Raw genomic sequence first — 18951 nt, 5'->3', positions numbered from 1 at the left:
TTTCCTTCTATCTTGATTTAGTTCTGTGGTACATAATATTATACATTGTGCGATACTGTAATACATTGTATGATACATGTGCGAATAAGTAATTCTCAACTCGTGTCGATTTAAAATACTCTCTACGTTTGTGTTTTAATATATCGCCACTCATTTCGAATTTCTTGTTTATCGCACTTGTATCGTATCGTATGTAAGTACTATTATGTAAATTGATTTCAATTTTTAACAAATTTATGTGAAGACGGCTTAAATTCAGATTCACTACTTATTTATACCCTTTCCTACCGTGGATGTCTCAGAAGTCGACCGTGGGGTTTAGGGTGCAATTGCGGTGTGGCGGCGATGCCTTTTTGCAACCTGTCACTGCATTAGAAAATTTCGGTCTTCTTCGGTTCTTTGAACTCATTATTTGTGGCACTGAAACTTGATCAGTTTGATGTCCTCTACCTACTGTTCTTGGCGCTTGTTCTGTTTACTTTTCATGAATCTGTAGGTCTAGCCCATGATTGTCGCGAGAGCATGTCGCCGCGGGATATAAATATGTCTTTGTCTAATTGTATTAATGACATAAGGACGGGTAGTCTATCTCGCGGCGACATACTCTCGCGACTATCATGTGCTAGCCCTACTGTGAGCACCTTACCATAAATCTAACCTTGACTTATTTAAATGGTGATTGTCGAAACACGTGACACAACGACACGTGTAAGATTCGAAGATATTGCTTTAAGGGCCGGTTTTTCAGTCGCCAGACAAATATACCAGATAAAGTTATCACTATCCTTTTCATCACACATATAAATGACAATGACAGCTAACATTTATCTGACACATATTATTTATCTGGCGATTGAAAAACCAGCCCTTAATTATAAATAAGCGATGTAAATAGGCATTATTGTTTACATTGTAGCTTCATTAATCCGGAAAACGACACCTACAGCTAATTAAAATATTGTATTTTATAACAAAGTGTGAAATACGATTAATGAAATTTAATTTTAACTCACGACGCAAAAACGAAGGAGTGTTATAATATAAGTTTGACGTGTCGGTCGGTCTTGCTGTAAGGTTACTTTGGTTTGAAAGCTGAACCCTTCGTATGCTTAGACACGGATCCGTGCGTGGGAATTTTAATCTAGAGGTATTGTTTTAAATGTCAAGGTCGTATTTTCAATGATCAAAATTGACAGGCCGCATACGAGGGGTGAATTTCGTCACTACTTTTAAAAAGTCTCGTATCTCACGCTGCTCCTCAAAGTTAAAACGCACTAAGTCTATATGCATTCCATCCATACTTACTACAATTTTCTTTTCATTGACACACGAAGATACAAGTTTTTTAAAAGTAGTGACGATTTGTCATTGTTTGATGCAAATCAGTCCACTATTACTCAGGGTTTTTATTTTTAAAATTTAAATTTTGTTTTTAGGTTATAATCTAGAGTAATACTGTTTACAAATGGAGTTTTCTTAATTATCCAATATTTTTGAGCAAAAATAACCCAGCTTAATATAATCTCTTTTTTAGGGTTCCGTAGTCAACTAGGAACCCTTATAGTTTCGCCATGTATGTCCGTCCGTCCGTCCGTCCGTCCGTCCGTCCGTCCGTCCGTCCGTCCGTCCGTCCGCGGATAATCTCAGTAACCGTTAGCACTAGAAAGCTTAAATTTGGTACCAATATGTATATCAATCACGCCGACAAAGTGCAAAAATAAAAAATGGAAAAAAATGTTTTATTAGGGTACCCCCCCTACATGTAAAGTGGGGGCTGATATTTTTTTTCATTCCAACCCCAACATGTGATATATTGTTGGATAGGTATTCAAAAATGAATAAGGGTTTCCTAAGATAGTTTTTTGATAATATTAATATTTTCGGAAATAATCGCTCCTAAAGGAAAAAAAAGTGCGTCCCCCCCCCTCTAACTTTTGAACCATATGTTTAAAAAATATGAAAAAAATCACAAAAGTAGAACTTTATAAAGACTTTCTAGGAAAATTGTTTTGAACTTGATAGGTTCAGTAGTTTTTGAGAAAAATACTGAAAACTACGGAACCCTACACTGAGCGTGGCCCGACACGCTCTTGGCCGGTTTTAATCCATCATTTTCCTCAACCGTTTAATCGAAAATTTCTACACAATTAACTTGGCATCAAAAGAAGCAACCGTTTTAATTTACTAGTAATTTTAACAAGAAACGAGACGACCGGTTTTACATACCTAATAACTGTTGTTTTTTTCCCTCCCTATTAGGAGCGAAAAATGGTTTTCATACAAAATTTTACATGTTTTTGGCTGATAAAATACATGTTTTTGGCAATTAAATTCAACAAGTTTGCCTCTGTGGTTGATTGGTAGATAAAGATTTTAAATTCGCCATTTGTACTTCATGTTGTGCAATAAAAGTTAAATAAAAAAAAGAAAATAATTAATATATCCATACTAAATACTAATCAATTCTAATATTATAAATGGGAAAGTGTGTGTGTCTGTTTGTTTGTCCGTCTTTCACGGCAAAACGGAGCAACGAATTGACGTTATTTTTTAATTGGAGATAATTGAAGGGGTGGAGAGTAACATACGCTATTTTTTAGGGTTCCGTAGTCAACTAGGAAGCCTTATAGTTTCGCCATGTCGGTCTGTCCGTCCGTCCGTCCGTCCGCGGATAATCTCAGTAACCGTTAGCACTAGAAAGCTGAAATTTGGTACTAAGGTAACGGACCCAATCATGGACAGTTTAAGAAAAATTTTCGCCTGTTTTTGATATTTCACGGATAAATGTAAAAATTCTACCACTAAGCGTGGTAAATCTTGAATGTCCTATCCTTTTTTTACACTTCAAGCATATTGCAGAATAGATACTCCTATTGGTTTCTTCATAGCTAACAAATTAAAACTAGGTGTTTTTTCTCCAATTATGGACGGCAGTTCTCCAGTAATGGATCCCCCATTATGGACAGTGAAATAAGTTTAAAATTTTACTTTTAAAGCCAACTGATACTCAATGAGTCAATTTTACATACCATAAATAAAATTAGTTTGGGTTATTTTAACATAGGATTGTATCTTGTAAATTTTGGTTTTGTAAATTGTTCCTTGTCCATCATAGGAGGTACGCAGTTGTTCGGTTCCAGTAATGGACACTCGCAAAATAATGCTATTTCTTTTATATCTTTGGAGTAATAAACTAGCATGTTTTATACCTTACCTCATGCTTAATGCAGTAAGTAAAACTCATTCAAGTTTACACCGAGTATTATTTTTTTATTATTTTATACATGAACTCAACTCTCTTAGCAACACTACTAAGAATTCGTCTTGATATTTTTTTTTGTAAACTGGTCAATTTTATCTTGTCGCCAAATCCTTCAGAAATAACCAAATTAATTGAAACTTCAAAATGAAACAGCTCTACAACTCTAGTTTATGGTTCATTGCCGTCAGTTTTTAAAAACTAATCTTAGATACTTATTTTTAAGGATTTGTGTTGTGTGTGTTTTTGTCCATAATGGCATCACCGTCCATTATAGGGTATTTTACATCAATATAATTATTTTTAAAATCGGGACTTAATCGCGTATAACTACATAAATTAAACTGACCTCCAACGTTTCAAGGACGGCGTTGTCCCCGTGGTCTCGGAGAAGACTGGCTTGAAATGACATCAACACCTTCTGACAGCCGCGCGAGTTTTTCGAACTACCCGCACTTGGTTTTGATTATCAACTTGAACTGTTTGCGCACTAGGGATGTTACTGTGTATTATGTCGACAGCATACAACACTGACGATATTCGATTTAACGACTGTCGATATTATTATGGATGGAGCATATCGAGGCCAGTGTAGATCTGCAGCCTAAGGCAGTGAAGTTGTGGAAGCGATATGTGGATGATGTTTTCTGTATTATGAAGGGTGGTAAGCAGGAGGTGGAGCAACTTCTCCAATATCTTAATTCTATTCATCCAAGGACTAAGTTTACGTACGAATTAGAATCACAGCGCAGTTTGCCGTTCTTAGACGTGAAAGTGATTGGTCGAATGGACGGAACCCTAACTCACACTGTTTACAGAAAGCCTACGCACACTGACAGGTATTTGAATGCCCTGTCTCACCACCACCCGCGCCACCTGCAGTCAGTTGTCTCATCGCTGGTGAATAGAGCGCATGATCTGTGTGATCCTGAATATTTGAAGGATGAGTTGTCACATATTGAGTTGTCACAAGAATAAAAAGTGGCAACCTAGACGGAAGGCAAGGGGGAAACGTCCTGAGGTGTCCAGACAACCGGCATTTCTGCCGTATGTTAAAGGTGTGACGGATAAGGTTGGTACAGTACTTGGAAAGTACTCTATAAAGACGGTGTACACGCCATTATCCAAAGTTGCAGGAAGCCTAAGATCACCTAAGGACGTTAATACCGTTTCAATCACCTGGCGTTTATAAAATTTATTGCAGTTGTGGTAGCTCCTACATTGGAGAAATTAAGCGCACCATAGAAGAAAGGGTAAAGGAGCACATCGCGGCTGTGAAAAATCGTCAGGTCAACAAGTCTGCCGTGGCTGAACATTTGTTAGAGTTAGGACCAAACCACTGGATCGAACTACATGACCCTAAAGTCCTTTCCACGGAACGCCATTTCTACAGTAGAGAAGTGCGTGAAGCCATTGGAATCAAAAAACATCGCAATTTCAATCGGGACGAAGGTTTTAGGATCTCATCCACATGGAATCCTGTCATTAATAAGTGTAAGCGGAAAATAATATCAACAGTCGTTAAATCGAATATCGTCAGTGTTGTATGTCGACAGAGTAACATCCCTAGTGCGCAAACAGTTCAAGTTGATAATCAAAACCAAGTGCGGGTAGTTCGAAAAACTCGCGCGGCTGTCAGAAGGTGTTGATGTCATTTCAAGCCAGTCTTCTCCGAGACCACGGGGACAACGCCGTCCTTGAAACGTTGGAGGTCAGTTTAATATGTAGTTATACAAAAAATGTTTTATTAGGGTACCCCCCCTACCTGTAAAGTGGGGGCTGATATTTTTTTTCATTCCAACCCCAACGTGTGATATGTTGTTGGATAGGTATTTAAAAAAAATGAATTAGGTTTACTAAGATCGTTTTTTGATAATATCAATATTTTCGGAAATATTCGCTCCTAAAGGAAAAAAAAAGTGCCCCCCCCCCTAACTTTTGAACCATATCTTATACTATTAAACGAGCAATTTTGTATATTTATATATTTATTTATTTATTTATTTATTTATTTATTTATATATACCGACGATCTCGGAACCGCTCTAACGATTTCGCTGAAATTTGTTTTGTGGGGGTTTTCGGGGGTGAAAAATCGATCTAGCGTAGCCTTAGATCCCGGAAAACGCGAATTTTCGAGTTTTCATGAGTTTTTCTTTCGCATTTGTAAACGTAAAATATGGTCCTTAATTTCGCCGCGCGCGCATCGATTCCGCTTAGCTCAGTCGCACGAGGTCGGTCTAATGTACGCAGATAGATCGTAGGTGTCAGGGTTTCGAATCCCGGTCAGAAATTAAGTTTTTGTTTTTTGTCTTTTTTTTTGTTTTTGTATTTATAAGAGTTTTTTTTTTATCTAAAGACGTGATATATTAAAATAGAACCGAGCGAAGCTCGGTCGCCCAGATATTGTTTAAAAAATATGAAAAAAATCGCAAAAGTAGAACTTTATAAAGACTTTCCAAAAAAATTGTTTTGAACTTGATAGATTCAGTAGTTTTTGAGAAAAATACGGAAAACTACGGAACCCTACACTGAGCGTGGCCCGACACGCCTTGGCCGGTTTTTATCTCTTTCTAACCCCCACTACCCTAAAATGGGGGGTGTATGGAGCATTCCGTAATTTAAGAAATTTAACGCGAGCGAAGCTGCGGGCATAAGCTAGTTATTATTTAATATTATATTAAGAGAGGAAAATATATACAACTTACATTTGTGTGGAGAATCGGTGGTCGGATCCTTTTAATATAACCACGCCGTTAAAAAATTACGATCTTTGATATTAAACGTTTATGTTTCTGATTTTACATTATGGTAATTTTATGGAAGTAAATTGACAAAATAAAACGTAAGTACGACCTCGGTGGTCTTTATAAGAAAAGAGATATATATTGTTATCGTATGTCAACGTTATTTAACTACCTAAGTACCTATATTATTATTTTAAGGCAAGCCTGCGGCATTTCCTTTTTAAGTTTTATGGGTACATGGGTGAAACATATTTTAGTAAAATGTCACTTATACTGTGGATGGTACGATAACATTTAACGACTCTGGTCCGACGGAGTATAGCTTGATGATAGAAAAAAACCTACATCGGTTGCATTGAAGATATCTGTTCTAACCTTAGAATAAATTTAAGAATAAATAAATAAATATTATACGACATTTCTTACACAGATTGACTGAGGCCCACAGTAAGCTCAAGAAGGCTTGTGTTGTGGGTACTCAGACAACGATATATATAATATAATTCTTTGCGTGAGATATGAACTCGTGAACTCTTGGCCTCTGGGTTCAATAATATTATCAAGTTTAAGTCATTTTGCATTTCAAATTTATTCTAAGCCTGCATCGATTGCAGAGGTTTCTGCTTCTCAAAAAGTTAAATACCCTTCAGATTTCTGCCACATTAAAATTATGATAGCGTACTAGATAATAATTATGGCTCTCTATTGGTTTCCAACTTTCCATAAAGTCTGCCATAACGTATCGTTTATCCATATTTTTGTTAGTCATAATTTGGTTTTTCACAGAAACGCGTATAACTTTTCAGGATTAGAATTAGCGTATAAAACAAACCTAATATCTATTAGATGACCCAAACAAAAACGCCCTAAAAATTAAATGAAATAAATGTTTGAAATGAAATGAATGCTTAGGTACTTATTCAAACTTAAAACTTAACACTAACTCACAACTTCTGCCAAACCAGAATATGGTTTGTTGGCAAAAGTTAACCGTTTCAGAATTAGGACTAATTAATGTTAATCTGGCAAATCATTATGTCAAACAAAGGGATCCTAATAATGATATATTTTTGTCGCCAGATATACAACGTGACAGTGACCAGACCTGTCAACATCACTCTGCCCCCGGTGTCGAAAGAAGCCATGAGAGCCAGCACCATCCGCTTCAACTGTACAGCTACTGGCCGACCTGAGCCTAACATTACTTGGTACAAGGACGGCGTACCATTGGCTCTTACAGAAAAGGTGAGTGTTTAAGAGTTAAGGAATATATCACTACAGGTGTCCAAAGAAGCTACGAGAGCAAGCACCATTCGCTTCAACTGTACAGCTACTGGTCGACCTGAGCCTAACATTACTTGGTACAAGGACGGCGTGCCATTGGCTCTTACAGAAAAGGCAAGTGTTTAAGAGTTAAGGAATATATTACTACAGGTGTCCAAAGAAGCTACGAGAGCAAGCACCATTCGCTTCAACTGTACAGCTACTGGTCGACCTGAGCCTAACATTACTTGGTACAAGGACGGCGTACCATTGGCTCTTACAGAAAAGGTGAGTGTTTAAGAGTTAAGGAATATATCACTACAGGTGTCCAAAGAAGCTACGAGAGCAAGCACCATTCGCTTCAAGTGTACAGCTACTGGTCGACCTGAGCCTAACATTACTTGGTACAAGGACGGCGTGCCATTGGCTCTTACAGAAAAGGTGAGTGTTTAAGAGTTAAGGAATATATCACTACAGGTGTCCAAAGAAGCTACGAGAGCCAGCACCATTCGTGTCAACTGTACAGCTACTGGCCGTCCTAACATTACTTGGTACAAGGACGGCGTGCCATTGGCTCTTACAGAAAAGGTGAGTGTTTAAGAGTTAAGGAATATATCACTACAGGTGTCCAAAGAAGCTACGAGAGCCAGCACCATTCGTGTCAACTGTACAGCTACTGGCCGTCCTGACATTACTTGGTACAAGGACGGCGTGCCATTGGCTCTTACAGAAAAGGTGAGTGTTTAAGAGTTAAGGAATATGTCACTACAGGTGTCCAAAGAAGCTACGAGAGCAAGCACCATTCGCTTCAACTGTGCAGCTACTGCCCGTCCTGAGCCTAATATTACTTGGTACAAGGACGGCGTGCCATTGGCTCTTACAGAAAAGGTGAGTGATTAGATGTTAAAGAATATATTACTACAGGCGTCGAAAGAAGCCATGAGAGTCAGTACCATTAGCTTCAACTGTGCAGCTACTGCCCGTCCTGAGCCTAACATTACTTGGTACAAGGATGGCGTGCCATTGGCTCTTACAGAAATTGTGAGTTTTTGGAGTTAAAGAATATCTCTTACAGAAAAGGTAAGTTGAGTTTGGTACTGGCAAAACAGATGCCACCTCATAATCTTTCTAAGAAGATAAATTGTCAGGTTACTTAAATACTTATACAACAGCTATCATGAGCAGTGGATCAGTGGGTTGGCTTGACACGCTTTTCATGAAGACTGTTTATCAATACAGTACAGTCATTATGTTTTTTTTACAAGTATTTTCTATTCTTTTTCTATAAACTTTTCTATTAAGTAGTTTGAGATTAGTACATAAAATAAGAATCCAAGTCCAGTTTTAGATTATAGAAGACAAGCTCTTTGAATGTAGGAGAATTTAGAATACTAATCAAGCAATCAATATTTCAGATTGGATTGTGGAAAGCTGCTTTCCTGAACCCTGGCGATGAGGAGCGGATCGAGCTGGTCATCAACAGCATCACATCTAAAGACGCTGGTAGATATTTCTTTTATACTACGTCGGTGGCAAACAATTGATTATTCTACGCACATGCTGCCTCGATCATTATCTTTTCGGTCATGCAAAAGCAATAGCGATATACATATTTCCATCTTCACCCCTGTCCACCCTAATTCTTGCAGAAGACTTCAAAAAAGTTTATAATAATATATTTATTTACTAAAAATTAACGAACCTTTTCTTTGAGCTTCTGACGCATTCTTTATAAACTAGTGGTAGTTGCTATTCTAAAAAATGCCTAAATTGAAGAATATCTCAAGGTCTTTTAATAAAATCTAAACTTTATATGTGCAGGTGTATACCAATGCTTCGCAAGCAACAACGTGTCAGTCGCGTCAGCATGGGCAACGCTCACGGTCACTGGTCCACCAGCAATCGCCGCTCCTCAAGACATCACCTGCGCTCCGTTGGGGGCCCAAGAAGTGCTGGTGCGGTGGGCTCCTGTCCCTACTGATGTATTGGCTTACACTGTACATACTACAGCTCAAGGTATGTGTATAGGCTATTGTAACAGATATGCAATACATGTTTCTGGGTATTAAGTTCGCTTGGGTACCTTTTACCACCAAAAACGTATCAGTCATGGGCGACGCTGACCGTAGCGGGACCTCCTGCCATCCCTGAAAAATGAAAATGAAAAATGAAAAATATTTGAAAAATATTTTATTTCCTTGAAAAAGGTTTACAATATTGCCATCAGTGGTTGGGACTTCCCTTTAGGTAAGTAGACCTGTATTGGGATGCCCCGCTCCTCCATAACTAACAGTCTTAATAATCTATTTTTCAGAGAAATTTTACATAGTTATATCTATTTCTTTTCCTATCCCTGTTCCTAAAGACATTACTTGTGCTCCTCTAGGGCCAAAGAAATATTGGTGCGATGGGTTCCGGTGCTTAGGTATAGACAGTACCCACTCTCAAGGTATTAATCTATGATAGTAGACCTTTGACAATCCTTGCTGATAACTTCAATACCTACGATGTTTGTTTTAGCATTTTTTAAATCGTTTTTGATACGACTCTGTGTTTAAGCTACCTTTCTCTGTATAGTTTTGTAACTTAGGTATTAGAAGTTAATAGCCGCTGTTCATTATTATACGCCAGTAACGTATTAAATGTAACTATATGTGTCTTTTTTCCAGAACCTGGTGGAACCGGGATGCCCTTAGGACCGCCCGTGCAAGACCCTCGTGCCGTGGTCAGCGTGCCTAAAGCGCTCACACCATACCGCTTTCAAGTAAGCTTTTCATATCATTGTTTTCAGCTAAAATTTCAGGTTTACTCATTTTTACTACGCATTACTATCATTTTCTTGCTACTGCAAGCTATTTGCTAATATGACTTGAAAGTGAAGACTATTACTCAGAAACACTAACAACTTGTATAGACTGGTGGCCCATTTCTCAAAGCTGAAAGTTACAAGTTACAAGCGAAAGTCTCTTTTTAACCGACTTCAAAAAAGGAGGAGGTTCTCAATTCGACTGAATGTTTTTTTTTATTTTTTTTTTGTATGTATGTTATTCGATATCTCCGAGAATCGTGGACCGATTTTCAAAATTTTTTTTTTGATCGAACCGGTATAACCCCGAGATGGTCCCATTGGCACCAAGTCAGGGTCTGATGATGGGATCCTGGAGAAATCGAGGGAACTCTTCAAATGTTATGCCTATAACATTTGAAGAGTTCCCTCGATTTCTCCATGTAATGTTTTTAGTCTATTTTTCAAAGGTACACCAGTATTTACGTCTGATGGTAATAATTTTATGTGGCTGAGCTGATGATGGAAGGTCAACTCCTCAATGGTTAGGAGTTTAAGGATAATTCTTTCACTACTGTACATGTATTCGGACTGATACATATAATATCACTAGGAACCACTAAAAATCAACAAATAAATAAACTTTTTAACAAAAAATAAAACCGCCTTCAAAAATAAGCGCGTTACAAAACACGGAGAAACTAAAAAGCCAAAAATAATAAACCTTTCAATTCAGATTTCTTATCGTATTGCAATAAGCTAAACATCCAAATTATAAACAAATCAATTATTTTTGGAGTCGGTACCAGCCTGTGTATGGTTGGGTGGGGCAAACAGGCAATAGCAAGGCGACGAACAGGTCTGGTACCGACTACAAAAATAATTGATTTGTTTATAATTTGGATGTTTAGCTTATTGCAATACGATAAGAAATCTGAATTGAAAGGTTTATTATTTTTGGCTTTTTAGTTTCTCCGTGTTTTGTAACGCGCTTATTTTTCTTCTTGTCATATTAGACAGTCACTACCACTTATAAATTACTAGCTTTTTTCCACGGCTTCGCTCGCGTTAGAAAGAGAGAAAAAGTAGCCTATGTCACTCTCCATCCCTTCAACTATCTCCACTTAAAAAATCACGACAACTCGTCGCTCCGTTTTGCCGTGAAGGACGGACAAACAAACAGACACACACACTTTCCCATTTATAATATTAGTATAGATAACTTGTAGCTTTGAGAAATGGGCCACCGGTTTCTACTAGTACCTATGTGTTTCAACAGTAATGTCTGGTGATTAAACGTTATTTTTCGAGAAAATGGACCGGACAACTTTAACAAATTACGGTTTCATCGATTATCGCTTTGTTAATTCTGAAACCTTAATTAAGTAAAGCACTATAATACGTCACTTTACGGAGGTCTATTTAAAGTCGAAAATAAAATTTGTCATTCACTGTCTGTCGCGATGGATTGTAATATTACCTGTCCTACTTTATTGATTACCTGCTTTGCGTATTTAGGGTCCATTAAGACGGCGCGCAAAGTCGCATGCGATTTTAGTTACATTGCAAACTATTGAGGTTACATTATTTTTCCCCTCACTAGCTCGGAAACACGTGTTTTGTCCTTTAATACTAGCGGGTAAAAACGCATTTTATCCACTAGTGGGTAAAGTAATTTGACCTTGAATAAAGTCAAATTAACTGCTTTAAAATTGATAAAAGTAGGTGAATCTAGTAATAAAGATGATTTACCACCTGTGGAACTACTGGAAGCAGTGATAAACGCTTCTCGTGTGTTAAAAAACTCGCAAGTTCAGGATTCTATTCTTGAACCACTCGCTTCGCTCGTGGTTCAACTATAGAATCCCTTCACTTGCTCGTTTTTCAATTCCACACTCGGCGTTAAAATACAACTTTGCCCCCTTGTATAACAAATAACTATTAGCACACCAGTCAAATACATCAATGTTATGAAACTCGCATCTGAGTTCTCGCACCGTGTAAATGGGCCTTTAGAAAGGTAGTTTTATGTTTGAAATATCTTACTACTACTAAAAACTACATTTATTTTGTAGGTTCGAGCGTATATCCAGTTTGCGAAGAATGCAGCTACTGACTTTTCGGATTTCGTGGTCTGCCAAGGGCAAGGAGGTAATATGATTTTTCAATTTCCGCTACCTTAAGGTTGTCTGGAAGAAATCGCTCTTTAGCGATAAGACCGCCTGTTGTTTACCTTTGTTCGTGTTTCTTCCTTGTTTTGTATTGTTGTATTTTATCAAGGTGTGCAATAAAGAGTATTGTATTGTATTGTATTGTATGATTTATTTTGTTATGTATAATGTTGCAAGTAGCACCTAAGGCACTTGTGCCACCATAAGCTAGTTAGTAAGCTATGAGCTATCAGCGATGGTAAGAACAAAATATAGTCGCTCCCGTGTAAATAAAAGAAAGAGTGAGCGATTTGTAGTTTATATATAGCTCGGCGACGAACTACAAACTCGCTTGCAATATCATCGCGTCTCTCCCAGTCTCATTCGTAGTTTTAGGTCAGAAAAATGCCTGCACAGTATACCTACCCATAGTCATTCGTCATTGGCATTCGAAAATGTTTTGTGAAGATTGTTCAAATAATATTTTGGAAAATAACGTATTAAATGTATTTTATATTTTTTCTTTCAGTCCCAATAAATTTGACCAAAGACGACAATTCAGTGTTAGTCTCATGGCAGAAGTTCTCCAAGCAGACTCCTGGAGTGGTGGAGTGGATCCTGCAGAGCAGAATGGCAGACGATCAAGATGCGATCACCAATGTGACTTTAGACGGAGCGGTTACCAATTATACCTTGGATAGTAAGTTATTCAGTCCCAATATACTTGATCTAAGACTCCTGAGCCTAGCAAACTCCTAGATTAGGTAATGGAGTGGATTCTGCAGATTTGGGTGGCAACGTGACTTTGGGTGGAGCGGTTAACAGCTATGCCTTGGATAGTTAGTTATTAAGACACAATAAAAAAAAATACGCGATCACCAATCTGACTTTTGACGGAGCTGTTACCAATAAGGATGACGACTACACAAAAATAATGGCATTCTGTTTAGTCCGTCAGTTAGATCATCCAAAAATATTGAATACATATTTTTCGCTTAATCTAATTAATTAAAAATACAAAGATACAAAGCATCAATGTTCCAGAGTGGGGCTTGTGACGTCACTTTTAAGTAAAAATTGTACCTAGGCGTGACGTCACGCGAAACTTCAACGCACTACCGTCGTCATTTTTCGTTTACGAGAAAAAAGAAAAAATATGTGTCCAAAAAATTTTTAATAATCTACGGACTAAATAGTTTTTTTTAGATGTCTCGTCTATTGTATACCTTAGATACGAGTAGTAAGTTATTTAGACCCAATAAATTTAACCAAAGACTCTTGAAACCAAGAAAACTCCTGAAGTACTAAAGTGGATCCTGCAAAGTCGGGTGGCATCGTGACTTTGGAAGGAGCTGTTAACAAACTATACCTTGGAAAGCAAGTTATTCAATGTAGAAAACTTCATTTGCCTACTGCTAACAAATGCTCGTATCTCCAAGTGTCTAGATATTAATGGTCTCCACTTTCGCCAGCCTTCCAAGTTCCCATTTAGAAGCCTGGCATAAAGTAAGACATAAACAGAGCTTTATAAAACTTCACTCTCAATTTTTTTGGGCGCTGCTATAAAAAAACAGCTGGCGGTCTAGCACAACTGGCACTCTCGCTCGCGAGTCCAGACTCGCGCGCGACGCGCGACAGCGCAAGTTGTGCTAAACCGCCTGGATTGTCAAGCGCCAACATTTGAGAATGCCGTCAAAGCTCAAAACCTCGTGCAAATCAAAACGTGTGTTCCCGCATTGCTATCTAAGAATTTACTGTTATATTTCGGACTGAATGTTGTTAAAGCAAAACATAATCTGTAGATGTGTCTCAACCAATAACCGTCTTATTTCTTTCCAGTTCCTGAAGACGGAGACCTTCAGATCAGAGTGCTGGGCACCCGGAGCCGGCCCTGGCTGCAGCAGAATCTGAGCAGCGTACCGTGGCGGTCCTTGGACCTTAGCACTGGGTGAGGTTTGATCGCCAACCGACCAAGTCCTTTGGATATGGAGTGATAAGATTTGAGCCACAGAATATTATTATTTACAGAAGGGTAACTCCTTTGATGTTCACAAAATGCCGCCATTCTAAATTCTTACCTACATTTACACACGAACCGCACGCGAGCATCAGCTGACATTGAGTTCTAATGCGCCGCCCTAAGGTCGTCACCATTCAATGGGCCGTGTGTTCGCGGCTGCCGGCATGTACTTGTGGCTCGGGGAAAGAATCGCGGAGTGAGCAGCCTCTGCTTGAGCCATACTTACCTGTCTTGATCCTGAAGACAATTTTTGGATCTGCGAAGTAAATCAGCGCAATAGAACAGTGAACAAGTACCTAGTTATTAGGTTTTATCACTATGGGGGCAGTTAGAGGGTTGTAGTCCTCGTATAAGTTCATGGGATGGGATTATAAGATTTCTTAAAAACGACCTTCTTGGAAACGGTTGGCCCTTAGATCTTACTGCTTGAGGTCGTCTGCTGTCTTTAAAGAAAACTGTTAGAGAAAAACCTGATATCAGTTTTAAATTACAGTGACGTTCGAGCGACTCCTCGGAACATCCAAGTGACGAAGATCACGACACGTGGCTTCACCGTCCAATGGGAGACTGATGACCTTGCACCCAGGAAGTACAAGTTCCTAGTCTGTGTTTTGAAGATCGACGACCCGTCGAGTGATGACTTGAACTGTCAGCACAGGTAAATGCATGTGTAGATCCCTATATACAGGCTTTTTTTAATAGCCTAAATTGTGTCCCACTACTGGGCAAAAGCCGCCAGTCCCTGCAAAATTCATCGAGGTCGTCCCGCCATCTCTTCTTTGGCCCCTGGCTCCTTGCCATTCAGTCGTCACTTTGACCTGTTCCAGGTTCGGCAAACATGTCCTGCCTAATTCCACTTGAGCTTGGCTGTATTTGCACCCACATCTAATTATTCTACAGTAAGTCTACATTTGTAGGGAACTATCAAGTGGAATTACAGGTGGAGTCCATAAAATTATGACATTCTAAATTCTTACTAAAGTATAGACCGTACTTATCTTTTTGATTTTTGTCGAGCTCCCGATATTTCAACGCAGTTCAATCACGCACACATGATCACAGAAAACTGAACAAGGCGGGTGGAAGTCAAAGTTGTGTAGACAGCGCGCGATCTACCCTCCTTTGCGCGCGCCGGCGGTGTCTAATGAAAATAATTCTGGCTCATTCAAAACTCTTATTCTAAACTCATTGCTAAAGTGGGGAAAATGGGAAGAAAACTTAAATCGGATCTATCCGTATGTTACAGTGACAAGCACTCAGTGACCATAGAAAACCTCCAACCAGCCAGCGACTACGAGGTGCGTGTGGAGACCCAGCTGCAAGACCTGGAGGCTGTGGAGGCTCAGCTGCCGTATCGCGTCTCTACGTTGGCTGCGGAGGGTAAGCTAGAAAAGCATTCACATCTTATATTTACATAGCTACAATAAGAAACTGTAAGTCTACAACATTAGACTTTACACTGTAACAATTGACAATATGAGACTGTTTGTTTCTTAAGAATAAAAAAAGAAATAAGAAATCATGATATTCGCAATAATTGCGATCTCTTTTTGGCTAGTTTAAGTGTCACGCGGAACTACCGCGGGGAGGGACCATACGAGCAATATGTATGAAGTTGATATTGTCGTCCGCTTTACTCTAAAACACTCTCTGAACTTAATACATATTAGTCCGGTGCGCGATGACACTAAAACCAGCCTTTGACCTTTAACATTCCGATCCAGAAATACCAGATACGAAATTTTAGAACGGTAACGATGTTAGTATTTATACTTATTTCTAGCCTTTGCCCGATTTCGACCTAATTGAGTTGGACCATTCATTTGGAGTTAACTAATGTGATTTTTACAATTTACAGACGCAAAGTTGATCTACAAATACATCAACACCACGACTGTACGAGTGTCATGGAACGGGGTCGGGCGGTACACCGTGCGACACAGGCAGAAACTGGGACCGCTGGGCGACTGGTCTACGGTCAACACTGATGGCAACACCGTACTCGTGAGTTCGTCTTTGTGTGCAGTTTGGGCATGCGCGGATCCAGGGGGGGAGGTCATGGGGGTCATGACCCCCCCTTGGAGCCTAGGTTGGCCATACAACTAAACCACGTGACCCCCCCCCCCCCCTGAGGCCTGGGCCTTTACCACGTGACCCCTCCCTGGGCACGAAGCTGGATCCGCGCTTGAGTTTGGGAAAAGTGCAAATTTTTGGGAATACTTATTCGAGTTTCAGAAATACAAGTGCAGCTGAAAAGCTTTCGATATGCTCCCAAGAAATGTTGGAACAATTTACCGCCATCAGTCAGTATTACCTCCTTCAAGTACAATCTTAAACAGTACTTATATACAGATACACATACGTAAACTAACACATTTGTTAAAAAACACTACTTACACTAAACGGTCATAATATTTTAGTGCTGTCAGTAGACACACACATACACACTCTCTCATTCTGTATCTCATCAAAAATTAGTTCCTCGTACATTCTGTATTCAATTCAATACAATACAAATCCACTTTATTGCAAAACCTCAGAAATCCTTCCTTTATAAGACTTTATTAATATTCTGGGTGCCCTGAAAACCAGGTGTACTCTGAGCGACATTGTATTTGGTGTAAGATGTATTAAGGTAATTCCAAATGACAGAAATGCTCGGGTAATTTCGAAAGGGGAATCTTGATATGATGGAAATAATGGTGATTTTTATGCGACTTTCGAAATTAGACAAATAATTTTCTATTTGAATTATTACGTTGTTATAAGACACTTTTGACTTTGTTGGCGCGATGATCCAAAGTGAGTGGGTGTGTGGTGAGTGAGTGAGTGAGTGGGTGAGTGAGTGAGTGAGTGAGTATAAGACAACCAAATGTAAAGTAAATATATATTTTTACAGCTGACCGGGCTGGACCCGAACTCTGAGACTTACGTGGAGGTGATCAGTAATGAAGCAAAGCCGGGAGTGACACTATCACCATCCCACCACAAATTAAGGATCTTGGTAAGTGTATTAAAATACCGATTCTGGGTATACTCTTGGGACGTATCGTTCGTTTTTCGTCACGTTCCTAAATTTGTCCGATTCTGTTTTCGTCAGCCGTTCAACATTCGTCAAGTTGTTCTGCAGTCATTATCGTCTCTTTCGTCCCTTTGATCTTAGAACAAAATTTGCTAAAATAGCCATAGTTGGGCCATCAAGTTTTGAGAACTCTTTTTAAAAGAATTTTACTTATTGACGAACGAAGCGTTTCAAGGCTTCGGCAACGACCATAGAACCACTAACCAGTTACTATCAGGTGGTTTGAATGCTGGTTTCCCATCGACGTCACACACAGCTACAGAAAGTTATCGGAAACTTGGAAATCTCAAAAAAAAAACGTAAAGAAGGGAAAAATTTCACATCTTACACGTTTGCATTTATGACTTCTCGTATAACACAATCAGTTTATTTTACAGATGCCAAGGACCTATCATACGTATACACAAGCAGCGGTATCACGGTGTCGTGGGTCGGCACTGGCCCTAGGGTGGTCAAATTCGCGCAGAACATCACGCAACCGCTCGAGAAGTGGCACGTTGTCAATGTCACCGAAAACCATGTTCAGGTAAACAATAAACATTGTCCTGTAATATTTTAAGAATCCAAGGAAGACAGTTCTTTTAACGGTCGTTGGGAAAAGTAGACCTTTTAACTTCTGATTAGCAGAAACGTCTGCAATCGATGCCACTAGGCTTAGAATAAATTTAAAAGTGGAAAATGTCTGCCTTGGGTGAGACTTGAACTCACGGCCTCTGGATCGATACTCCAGCGCTCTGCCAACTGAGCCACCAAGACTTCAACCAAGCCAGCGAAATTTTCCACTACTAAGGTCAATGGGACCCGTAGCGACATCTACCGTAAGAGTGTTAAACTTCTTAAACGCACCCAAGGCAGACATTTTCCACTTTTAAATTTATTCTAAGCCTAGTAGACCTTTTGTTTCGGATGGAGAGCTAAAATTTTTGTCCAACGTATTTGTCCTATATGTATACAAGTGGTAGTCGGTACCGGCCCCCGAGTAGTCAAGTTTGCGCAGAACATCACGCAACCACTCGAAAAGTGGCACGTTATCAACGTTATCTACCAAAACCATGTTCAGGTAAACATTGTTACATAACTTGTAACTCTTGGAAATCTAAAGAACATTGTTATTCGTTATTTGGAAGAGAGGACGAAAACTTTTTTATTTCTGGCACGCCAATCGAAAGTGTCTTGACTCGACTCCAATTTATCTTTTTACTGAACTTATACTTTGACATATTATATTACTAATGTTGTGGTTTTTTGTCCACAGCTTGCGGGGTTAGACTTGTCACTGCCGACATACGTGACAGTGACAGCACAGGGCACGGGACAAGTGCTGACCATCCCCCCAGCGCCAGAGCAGCCCTCTATCGCCGTAGGTGAGAAACTCTTTGAATAATAAAATAGCACGTATGTGAACCAAATGCCAGATGCCGTACAGGCAAAAACGATCGAGTATACGTCTATTTTTTTTTTTAATGAAATAGGCAACAATATACGGTAATATCAAACATGCAATACAAACTGTATAGAGAGTTACTATCAAAGTAAATTGTGTTGCCACAGTGTATAGACTGCCATCTAACCAAAACTTTTGAACCTCAGTTTTGACAATTTGGCCCGTATTCTTAACTTGATATGTGTAAAAATTGTCAAATAG

The 18951-nt window shown here is 39.1% G+C and overlaps 1 protein-coding gene across 1 annotated transcript in view; it reads left to right on the top strand.

Annotated features, from left to right (window-relative positions):
• Positions 1-18951, top strand: part of LOC125234762 (protogenin B-like) — a 39199-nt gene that overhangs the window by 15811 nt on the left and 4437 nt on the right. Inside the window, 14 exon segments of the mRNA XM_048141152.1 lie at positions 7087-7251; positions 8685-8772; positions 9091-9285; positions 9939-10033; positions 12130-12205; positions 12734-12904; positions 14044-14152; positions 14718-14882; positions 15471-15604; positions 16083-16228; positions 17124-17228; positions 17684-17717; positions 17720-17832; positions 18562-18670. Of these exon segments, the coding sequence (XP_047997109.1) occupies positions 7087-7251; positions 8685-8772; positions 9091-9285; positions 9939-10033; positions 12130-12205; positions 12734-12904; positions 14044-14152; positions 14718-14882; positions 15471-15604; positions 16083-16228; positions 17124-17228; positions 17684-17717; positions 17720-17832; positions 18562-18670 (1705 nt within the window).

This window comes from Leguminivora glycinivorella, chromosome 2, assembly GCF_023078275.1.
Source record: "Leguminivora glycinivorella isolate SPB_JAAS2020 chromosome 2, LegGlyc_1.1, whole genome shotgun sequence".
Lineage (NCBI taxonomy): Eukaryota > Metazoa > Arthropoda > Insecta > Lepidoptera > Tortricidae > Leguminivora > Leguminivora glycinivorella.
Note: the sequence above shows the minus strand (reverse complement) of the source record. Positions and strands in the feature narration are given on the sequence as shown.